Genomic DNA, 10,896 nt, shown 5'->3' with positions numbered 1-10,896 from the left:
ACGTCACTTCCGCTGCCGGGAGAGTCAGGAACTCCCTCTCCCCGGGGGCCGCTCCTGAGCTGTCTGGCCCATCCGCCGGTCTGCGCATGCCCAGAGCCTGAGGACCCCCCCCCCGTAACGTCACTTCCGTTGCTGCCCCCGCGTGAGGCGGGAGCCCGGGCTGACCAGCCGCGGCTCCCCCCTGGGGTCTGTGCTGGGGGGGCCCGTCATTGACCCCCCCCGTGCCCGGCCGGGGGGGGGCTTTCTGCAGCCGGGACCCGCCCCCCGGGCTCTGCCCGCCGCCGCCCCGGTGAGTGGGAGACCCCGCGGGGGGGGCAGGAAAGTGACTCTCTGCGCCCGGCACGGCTGGGATGGGGGGGGCAGAGACTGGGGCCCGGTGGGGGGTCCCTGGGGGGGAGGGGAGTGTCGGGCGGGGGGGGGGGGTTGAACTGTCTCTGTGCAGCCAGGAAATTCCCGGGGGGGAGTTAATTGGATCCTGTCCCTATTTGTGCCCCTTCCCCCCCCCCACGGGCACAAATGCCCCCCAGTTTTCCCCTTTTCCCCCTCGGTAGCTCCCACGTGGCTGTAAACTCCCCCCCCAACTGATCCGCTCTCTCGTCTCCCCTGATCCCCCCCGTCTCTCCCTCCTCCTCACATGTCCATTGAAACTCCCCTTCCGTGGGGGGGGGGCGGGATTTCCCTCCCACCCCCGTTTTATCCGCAGCGATTTGTCCCGGTGTCGGTGGGAAGTTGGAGTCCGGAGCCATCCCCCAACCTGGCTGCCCCGGCGTGGGGATGGGAGGAGACGCTGGGTCTCTGCCGGGGCGGGGAAGGGAGGGGACGTGTCCCCCATGGGGCTGCCCCCGATCTCGGCTTCCGAGTCCCACTTGCTGCCCCCAACTGCCGCACCGTTGCCCCCAGCCCCCACCTGCCCCCCAATTGCCCATCCCCCACTGCCTCCCCCTCCCCTCCCCCAGGGAGCCCTCCAGCTCCCCCCCCCCGCCCCCTCCAGTCAGCCCCTCAGAGGGCTCCCTGCTGCCCAGGTGAACGGGGGCGGGGGGGGACGATCACTTTCTGTTTATGTATTGGACAGGCTGGATTTTATATGACAAACGGTCCCCCTTTTCCAGCTAGTTCTTTAATAGCCACATAAAATCCCCCCCGGTCTTGGCGTTTATCCCATGTTCTCAGTTGCGTAGTTTGTGACACGTTTTCTCTGTACGTCTCAAAGATTCATAAAAAATACCCTCAACGTTTGCCCCACTTTTACTCTAGTTGTCTACTTCTAATTGAATATGCCCCTGAGAGCTTTCCCTGTCTCTGTAATTATAAATTACGAAGAAAATCTCAGATTGACACCTTTCCTCAGATTCCTGAATATGGATCTAAAACGTTTGCCAATGTTGCCCCTTTCCGCTCTATTCATTGACCAAATAGTGGTGGGAAATACACTCAGCTTTTACCTCCTATCAACAACTGCTATAAAATCCCTCTGATTTTCCACTTTCCTCTCTATACATATTTAATACACGTCAAAGCCAGAGGCCTCTCCGTGTTTGGGGGATCAGTGGTTCCTACCTGGTAACAAGAGAGTTAGCTGGAGAAAAGAAAGGGTTCAGCTGGCACGGGATGAGGAGGTCCCTCTGAATGCAGCGTGGGTCCAGAAGTATCCCAAACCCCATGACAAAGGGTCTCCGTGAGGGGTGGCTTCCTGCAGTGCAAAGATGTAGCCAACTCTGGGGTGGATCCACGATGGCTGCTATTTGCTAGTGACAGGGCATGGAAATTTCTTACCTACTTTGCCCCTCCTGCCTTCCCTTCACTTGTTAAAGAAGTGTTCCCCCGGGCTCCCTCTGCCTGTGTGAGTGGCCAGCAGGGGGTGGTGATAACTTTCTACCCGCTTATCAGACACTGTGAGGGAAGATTGTTTGGGGAGATTGAACTAGAGCTGAAGGGGCATTGGGGTAGGGGGAGGCTTCTGGGTGACTAGGCAGGGGGCAGCCTAGTTAGTTTGATGGGTTCTGGGGGGTTTGGGGTTTCGGGGGGTGGTTGTGATGTGCCCAGCCCTAAGGCTATGGGTCCTGGAGGTGGGTATCGCTGGGGGCCTGTTGGCTGCAGACCAGTGGGGGTGGGGGTCTCTTGGGGAGGTGGGGCAGGGGGTTAGACGGTGCCTGGTGCTGTGCCAGGGGCTCTGTCATGCCCAATGCACAGAACTGGGTCGGAGGGGAGTCCCTGGCGGTAGGTCAGGGAATGCCAGGCAAGCAGACTGAGGGGTCCCACTGTAAAGCATCAGGGGGTCCCAGGTAAACAGTATGGAAGATCCCGCTCGAGGACAAGTGGGGGTACTAGGCAGGCAGTGGGGGACTGAATTCCCAGTGGGGGTTCCCCTGGGAGGGGTGGTCCCTGGCTGGTAGGGGTTCTCGCTGGGGGGAACCCTTTGGGATTCCCAGCCTGGCAGTGATGGTCTGGTAGGGGTTCCATGGCCGGTGGAGCTCTGAGGGGTATCTGGGGTCCCTGGCTAGGGACTCTGGGGGATAGTCCTGACTTCGGTCTTTCTCCCTGATCAGCTTCTGCCAGAATCCAGGTGGGCAGGGAGAGGGGATGGGAAAAGGAGATAGAAGACAGAGAGACTGAAAGGGGCTATAGGAGAGAAGAGTTTCGAGAGAGACTTCCAGCTCTCTAATCTGCCCAGACAGCTGCATTACTGCACCGTGGGTAGAATCACTTTCCTGTGGACAAGATGAGGATCAGTCAGAGGAAAACCCAGTTCCTGACTCCATATCCCTCCTGCTGGGGTGTGGCTGCCATGGGGTCAGTATCAGAGGGAATCCTTGGAAGTGACTCCTTTGGTTCTGCTTTTTTCTAGCATTGCGTTCAGAGACTTTGTTACGGGATGGGGGGAGAGAGAAGGGAGGTTAAAAATGTGTCTGTGGGCTTAGCCTGGCAGGAGGGGGCATGTCTACACTGTAATAAAGAGAGCAATCATTTTTTCATCATGGCAGAATCTTAGGGTGTCTCTCTGCAGGGAAAGAGCCTGGGGGAATTGTGATGTGGAGGTTTCAGAAGAGCCTTTAGTTAATTTCACAACTGTCCTTCTCACCCGGCCAGGCTGCAGAATGACGTCCATGTTTCGCTGCAGTTCATCCCGTCCTCCCACGGGACAGGGGAGAGAAATGGCTGCAGAGGAGCCAGTTCAGGTAGGGATTATTCAGGTAGGGATTATCTGATTTGTTCCTGCAGGAGGGAGAGGGACAGCAAATATACCGGAGAGGGGAAGGTTTGCACCGTCTGGTTTGGAGGTTGGAGCGGGGCAGGAAATGCACAGGGTGGAGAAAGGGAGGAGGACAGGGAGTAGCAAACCTGCTGGGGGCTGTTTAATAAGTGGCCTAGATTCTAGGAAGAGACCCATGAGGTTCGGAGGTGGAAATGCCCTAATTTGTTGATTAGAAAATAACCCACCTACATGGAGCTGGGAAAACCGACTAGACTCCCAGTGCTGGAGCCTGACCCAACTAACCAGCTGCTGCTGTGAGATATGAAGGGGGCACCCACCAGTCAGGCTAGGGGAGATTCCGCTCCCTTTATATCCAGCTCCTCACAAGGAGGAGGGTGTAGGGAGCTCTTACTGGACCCTGCTAGGGGCTTCATCTCCTATAGTGTGTAGCTAGTAGGTGTGTGATGGATCTCCTGGAGAAGCCAAGGGGCGTTCTCTTCGTCCCTTCAACCTGGGTGCTCTGAGCGGGGTTGGCTGCGGTCCACCCAGAGCTCCCATTTGATTGGGTCCTCTCCCCCACGAATAGTGGGGCTGTGAGTGGGGCAGCAGGCACTGAGTGTGGGGCTCTTGTTCTTTCAGGGGCCGGTGACCTTCGAGGAGGTGGCTGTGTATTTCACCAGGGAAGAGTGGGCTCTGCTGCACCCCACTCAGAGAGCCCTCTACAGATATGTCATGCAGGAGAACTATGAGAATATGACCTTGCTGGGTAAGGATTCCTGTCCCCACAGTTCTTGGAAGGAGAAATGAAGAGATAAGGTTCATGCCACCCCCACAATGCCATCTCTACTCTGCCCTGTTTCAGCAGCACCCCAATATGCCAGTGACGCACACACGACCAGAGACCCTCCCCTGCTGTAGAACACTTTGGGAACAGAGCACAGGAGCAGAATCGCACAGTGTCTTATATCTCCTGTTTGCACAAGTAAAACGGGGGAGTTAGGTATAACTCCAGCATAACGAACAGAAGCTTCCTACTCGTGGCCTTCTCTCAAACCCTGAGCCTACTCTACTCAAACCAGAATGTGCTTGGGGTGTAAGAAGCAGGCTGCCGGAGTCAGAGCTGCTGGTCCAGGGTTACTGATCACACAGGCACTCAGGGCATCCTTGAATACTGGCTGGGGAATCCAGAGAAGGGAGATCCAGCAGCAGAACATTGAAACTCAGCCAGGATTACAGATGATACAACTCCTCACTGCTCTGGATAGCCCCTCAGCATCTGAAAATGGCCTAGGTTGGTAGTGACATGACTTGAGGCCTGGAGAGTCTTCCTCCCCCATCCCCACGTGCAATAGTCACAATCTCTCTTCTCTGCAGACTCCTTGGATTTTTGCGTCCCTCATTCCCAAAGTCACATGACCCCAATTCTTATTTTTCACATGCTGATTTTCCAGGCTAATTAGAGTCTGTTGCTCCTGAATTATAGCTTCTAATTTCCCAGTGTTCTCCACACCCAGGGATTTTCCTACTCCCTCCCATCGCACTGGACTCAGTAGATTCCCTAGCATATAAATCCGGCCAGACTGGGTCAGTCCAAAGGTCCAGCTAGCCCAGTATCCTGTCTTCCGAGAGTGACCAATGCCAGGCGCCCCAGAGGGAATGAACAGAACAAAGAATCATCAAGTGATTCATCTCCTGTCGCCCATTCCCAGCTTATGGCAAAGAGAGGTTAGGGACGCCATTCCTGGCCAATAGCCATTGGTGGACCTATCCTCCATGAGTTTATCTTGTTCTTTTTTTGAACCCTGTTATGGTCTTGGACATTATAACATCCTCTGGCAAGGAGTTCCACAGGTTGACTGTGTGTTGTTTGAAGAAATACTTCCTTTTGTTTGTTTTAAATCTGCTGCGTATTAATTTCATTTGGTGATTCCTAGTCCTTGTGTTATGAGGAGTAAACAACACTTCCTTATTTACTTTCTCCACACCAGTCATGATTTTATAGACCTCTCTCATATCCCCCCTTCGTCTCTTTTCCAAGCTGAAAAGTCCCTGTCTTTTTAATCTCTCCTCATACAGAAGCTGTTCCAGACCCTAATCATTTTTTGACCTTTTCTGAACCTCTTCCAATTCCAATGTATCTTTTTTGAAATGGAGCAACCAGACCTGCATGCAATATTCGAGATGTGGGCATACCATGGATTAATATAGAGGCAATATTGTATTTTCTGTCTTATCTATCCCTTTCTGTTTACTTTTTGGCTGCCGTGGCACACTGCATGGATATTTTCAGAGAACTATCCACAATAACTCCAAGATCCTCTCTTTGAGTGGAAACAGCTCATTTAGACCCCATCATTTTATATGTATAGTTGGGATTATGTTTTCCAATGGGCTGCACTAGGTGCTATCCTGACATCTAGCACTGCTGAGATCCTGCATTCAGTGATATCTCTGCCCTTCCTGTTCCCGTTCTCCACTGAACCCCACAAGCCCATGCTTACTGTTCCCAGCTTCTCATTGTCTCTGGACCTCTCTGTCAGCAAGAAGTAGTGCCAGGGAGACTAGCACTTTGTCTGGAGTCTTCGACTTCTGGGACATGGATTTACTTTCTCTGTGTTTTAGGAGACTCTTTGAAATTGAGTGTCTGTGACATTAACCACAGCACAATCCGGACTGTTTAACAGCTGTGTCCCCTCAGTTCCCCAAGCTGGGTTGCCTTTTACTCTGCTTTACTGTGAGAACAGCCACTCCTGGGCAGTTACACATTCTCCAGCATGTAACTCGCTCCCAGCTACACAGTATTGAGCGCTGCTAGTTCAGTTCTTCGGGAGTTCTCATGGGAAGAGAGAGAGTCTCAAGCATTTTCCTCCCCTCTTTTTATATTTCAGTCCTTTGTACTAGAAGCAACTTCAGTTCTCAGCTGAGTCATAATGACAGGCTATCTGTTGTAGATATGAGCTTCAAGTGGTCCCTGTGATCGAATGTAAATGTCTTCTTCACACCTTCCCCCTGCCGAAGAATGGCGATTTGACCAGCTGTTAGCCTTGCTGTCTCTGAGGAACTGGTCTGTGGATGTTCCCCAGAATTGTAACTTTTTCAGTAATATCATGCAGTAAAATCTTAGAACTTTACATACGGTGTTGTTACACATATTTTAACAGGACAATATTCAATAGATTATATGATTTCAAATGATACCTCACAAGCCATACTATGTAAAAAACTGATAATAATTTTGTAGAAGAGTGAACATAGGGGTACAGACTGACACAGTGTGTGTCTGTGTGTGTTCCCAGCAGATATGTGGGTATTTCAATCCCTCATAAGCAGAGTGTTGGGCATCTTCAAGGACCTGGGTAGCTGGTCCTGGGAATTTACTGGTTTACTAAGTGTGACACTGTATGGAATTGTGAGACACTTTATATTATTATTTTATTATTAATATCAATTTTGATAAAATTGCAATGAATCATGCTAGATATGCCATGTAAGGAACCAGTGAAAATATTATGGTTTTCCAAGTATGATCATTTTGTTTCTGTTTCTATAACCTTTGTATGATGAGTTACAGATTTGTGGGGAAATCTGTGTTTCCAGACTTGTGCAGTGTTTCTGTGTGCCACACTAAGACATATTGGCATCAGCACTGCATCGTCTGTTTGATAGCCCATCCAGGGTCATCAGCTGTACAATGAGCCCATGAAAAGAACCAAGGGGATACACCTGTTGAGTCAGCAAGACGTGCAGGGGTATGCCTGTGTACTGAGAACTCCAAGGCTTTTCCATGCCATGTGCTGTGAAGCTTGTGTTTGGGACACAGGAAGTACAAGCCACAAGGCAAAGGGAATAGAAAGGGCAGCTGCATCATCTCCATTTTCTCTTCAATCCCTCTTCCTACCTCTGGAGCAACTTCTCTACAAACTGAAGCCTTGAACAAAGGACTGAATGACCCATCCAAGCTGTGGATGTGTTCCAGACGAGAATCGATATACAGGTTCCAAAATCTGTATTTGACTGCATTCCCATTTAACGTCTGTCTGTCTTTGTTAGATGCTAAAGGATAGGCTGGCAGTGTGGTATTTTGTGTAAGATCCAAAGCTATAGTGACCTGGTAAAGTAGCTGACCCTTTCGTGTCAGAAGAACATTTTGTTTGTGAGCAGCGTTTTTAAATAACCTCTCACTGTACTGGACCTAGGTGGCAATTGGGAGTCAGAACTGGAATGCAATAAAGGGGGCTGTGTGATTTCTTTTTTCAGCTTCTCGTTAACCAGTGTGGGTGATCAGTAGGACAGTTTGTGACTGGTCCGTGATTTTAACTTCAGTGTTAACCACCAGTTTTGGGAGCATCTGCTCTCCCTTTTTCAGCCTGCCCTTACCTTGGCATTTTCAGTGAGGACTGCCCCAGGCACACCAGCTCACACTAAGCACTGAAGTTAAATTAATAGAATGTCTCTGACCAAGTCTTATCAAATCAACTGAACTCCTTTTTTTTCTTTCATCTGAGCAGGGTTTCCAGTTCCCCAGCTTGCTGTGGAACAAGGGGAAGAGCCATGGGTACCAGACCTCAAGCGTTCAGAGGAAAGAGAGAGCCTGAGAGCTCCTTGCACAGGTGAGTAAACATTAAACCAACTCAGAATCTGTAAGTGCCTGAAGGAAACATTTGGGATGCCCTACAAAGCCCTTGGGAGCTCTCTTGGTTCATTATTGTCCCTATCAGAGGTCATATCCTCAGGGTACATACAGCTCATGGCTTCCTATAGATCCTAGCAGACACGGGGCAGTAGCTTCCTCCCTTCCCTCTGAATTTGGATGGGATGTGAAGGTTGAATTGATCCCCCTCCTCTCTCCTATTTGGGGGAAGAGTTTGGGGGAGTTCAGTTCCTGTTTTTATTTGACCTCTCTATTAGACCAAACCAAAACAAGTGGTCATCCCCTTTCCATCTCTGTTTGAGGTTTCTGTCTCTATCACAGCAGGTGATGCGATGGCATGTGAGAAAGAAGAGCAGAATTCTCAGCAGGAAAATGTTGAGCAAGTGGATAAACACAGAGAATTATCACAAAGATGGAAAAGCAATGTGTCCAGGAGTCATGAGCGGGGAAAATCCTGTGAGATTCAGCACAGACCAGAAAGTGAGCAGGGAAACCAGCCAGGGGAGAAAGTGGGTAAATTTATTTCCTGTTGGGGAACTCAGAAGGGCCTGAAGGAAACCACAACACAGCAGGAAATCCTCAGGAGAAAGAGAAGAAATACATGCACTGAGTGTGGAAAAAACTTCACTCACAACTCAGACCTTTCTGTTCATCAGAGAACCCACACAGGAGAGAGGCCCTATGAATGCAGGGAGTGTGGGAAAAGCTTCACGAGCAGCTCAGCCCGTTCTAAACATCGGAGAATCCACACAGGGGAGAGGCCCTACGAATGCAGTGAGTGTGGGAAAAGCTTCACTCAAAGCTCAGCCCTTTCTGTTCATCAGAGAATCCACACAGGGGAGAGGCCCTATGAATGCCATGAGTGTGGGAAAAGCTTCACTAGCAGCTCAGACCTTTATAGACATCAGAGAATCCACACAGGGGAGAGGCCCTATGGATGCCGTGAGTGTGGGGAAAATTTCACTCACAGATCAGCCCTTTCTCAACATCAGAGAATCCACACCGGGGAGAGGCCCTACGAATGCCGTGAGTGTGGGAAAAATTTAAATAGCCTCTCGCACCTTATTAGTCATCAGAGAATCCACAAAGGGGAGAAGCCCTATGAATGCAGCGAGTGTGGGAAAAACTTCATTCACAGATCAGCCCTTTCTGAACATCAGAGAATCCACACCGGGGAGAGGCCCTATGAGTGCTCTGAGTGTGGGAAACGCTTCAGTCGCAGCTCACACCTTGTTAGTCATCAGAGAATCCACACGGGCGAGAGGCCCTATGAATGCCGGGAGTGTGGAAAAAATTTCACTCACAGATCAGCCCTTTCTGATCATCAGAGAATCCACACAGGGGAGAGGCCCTACGAATGCACTGAGTGTGGGAAAGGCTTTACTCAAAGATCAGGCCTTTTTCACCATCAGAGAATTCACACAGGAGAGAGGCCTTATGAATGCCGTGAGTGTGGGAAATGCTTCACTCAAAGATCAGGCCTTTCTCAACATCAGAGAATCCACACAGGGGAGAGGCCCTATGAATGCCGTGAGTGTGGGAATACCTTCTCTTGGCACTCAGCCCATGTTAGCCATCAGAGAATCTGCAAGGGAGATCAACACCATAAAAACCTCTAGGGCTATCAATACTTTTTTTCTTTAATACTTTTCCTGATTCCCACATAGTAACTTTTAAAGCTGTTTGAACCGTTTGCAGCGGCGTTATCCCTCAGCTTGTCCAGAGAAGTGGCCCATTTGTAACCCAGGCCCTACAGAAGATCTCTTCTAGCTAAGCCTATGGTATGGGGAATGCTCCCCTTCATGATGCAGATATTGAGGAAATAGAAGTGGGATTTTTGTTGAATGTATCCTTAGTAGGTGCTAAAACTGTGTATAAAATGAAATCAGTGTTTGGAAATTTAATAGCTGCAGAAAAATAGCTATTTTTGAATAGAAACTACTGCTCTGGTAACTAACGGAGATTCTGATTCAGGTCTGTATCAGTCCCTTGCCTGGAACGGTGCCACCAAATTAAAGAAAAGCTGGGTATGGTTTGAGAAGCCATTCCTCAAGAACACTGATGTTGAATGGTTTTGTAAAGGAACAGAGATGTGCAAATTTTACCCTAACCAAGGCCAAGGATTTGGAAAGAACTGGGGGTGAAAGAGTACCCACTCAATTCTTGGTTTCCACCCCAGTAAAGGAAGCGATGGTGACCAATGACCCGAGGAAAATTGTTTGTACAACTCCACTTCCTAGTTCCGTGTCACTGATTACAGTTCCAAAGCATGCCAGGGTTAGATTGAGAGCAGTCGTCTTTCACCGTTTGGATCCAAAGAGAGAGTGCTTCATAGGACATTCCTTCCCCTTGGATCCCAAACTGGCTGCGTGATTGGGTAACAAGGACTTTCAGGCTGTAGAAATGATGCTCACCAATGAGGCAACGAATGTGTCAGGCTCCAGTTTCAGACTTCAGGATGCACACGAAGGCTACACAATAAAGCTGATGTTGGCGCAGCCTCACCAATGCAGCTGCACTACGAGTATAGCAGCAAAGAGTCCTGTGGCACATCATAGACTAAGAGACGTATTGGAGCATATTCTTTAATGGGTTAATACCCTCTTCGTCAGATGCACGTAGTCGAAATATCCAGAGGCAGGTATAAATTTGCAAGCAAGAATCAGGCTCGGGAGTCAATCACTGAACTAACCTCGTTATCCCTAGCCTGATTCTTGCTTGCAAATTTACACCTGCCTCTGGAAATTTCCACTACATGCATCTGATGAAGTGGGTATTCACCCACGAAAGCTTATGCTCCAAGACGTCTGTTAGTCTATAAGGTGCCACAGGACTCTTTGCCACTTTTACAGATTCAGACTAACATGGCTACCTCTCCGATATTGACACTGCTATTACAGATGCTCTGAGCCAATGGGAGAGATCTCTCCTGTCAGACTTTATTAGTCCAGCCTCCGCAAGCAGCGGTGGCTATGTTGGAAGGAGAAGTTCTCCCCACTTCCCTAAGTGTGGGTTAGGGTGTGGATTTTTCACACCCCTGAGCAATATAGTT

General features: G+C 49.9%; 1 protein-coding gene across 5 annotated transcripts; it reads left to right on the top strand.

Annotated features, from left to right (window-relative positions):
* The first annotated feature begins 143 nt into the window (after positions 1-143).
* On the top strand, positions 144-10,452 carry LOC144258290 (uncharacterized). Of its 5 annotated transcripts, none has more exons than XM_077806756.1 (5): positions 144-289; positions 3,088-3,176; positions 3,833-3,959; positions 7,702-7,803; positions 8,169-10,452. In XM_077806756.1, the coding sequence occupies exons 2-5, from the start codon at positions 3,096-3,098 to the stop codon at positions 9,461-9,463; spliced, it is 1,605 nt and encodes a 534-aa protein (XP_077662882.1). In that variant the 5' UTR covers positions 144-289; positions 3,088-3,095; the 3' UTR covers positions 9,464-10,452. The 5 variants fall into 5 exon arrangements, with proteins under 5 accessions (XP_077662882.1, XP_077662880.1, XP_077662881.1 ...); XM_077806754.1 differs by having other exon boundaries at positions 8,166-10,452; XM_077806755.1 differs by lacking the exons at positions 144-289; positions 3,088-3,176; positions 3,833-3,959 and adding an exon at positions 3,973-4,484.
* Positions 10,453-10,896: the final 444 nt, after the last annotated feature.

This window comes from Eretmochelys imbricata, chromosome 28 (genome assembly GCF_965152235.1).
Source record: "Eretmochelys imbricata isolate rEreImb1 chromosome 28, rEreImb1.hap1, whole genome shotgun sequence".
Classification (NCBI taxonomy): domain Eukaryota; kingdom Metazoa; phylum Chordata; order Testudines; family Cheloniidae; genus Eretmochelys; species Eretmochelys imbricata.
Note: the sequence above shows the minus strand (reverse complement) of the source record. Positions and strands in the feature narration are given on the sequence as shown.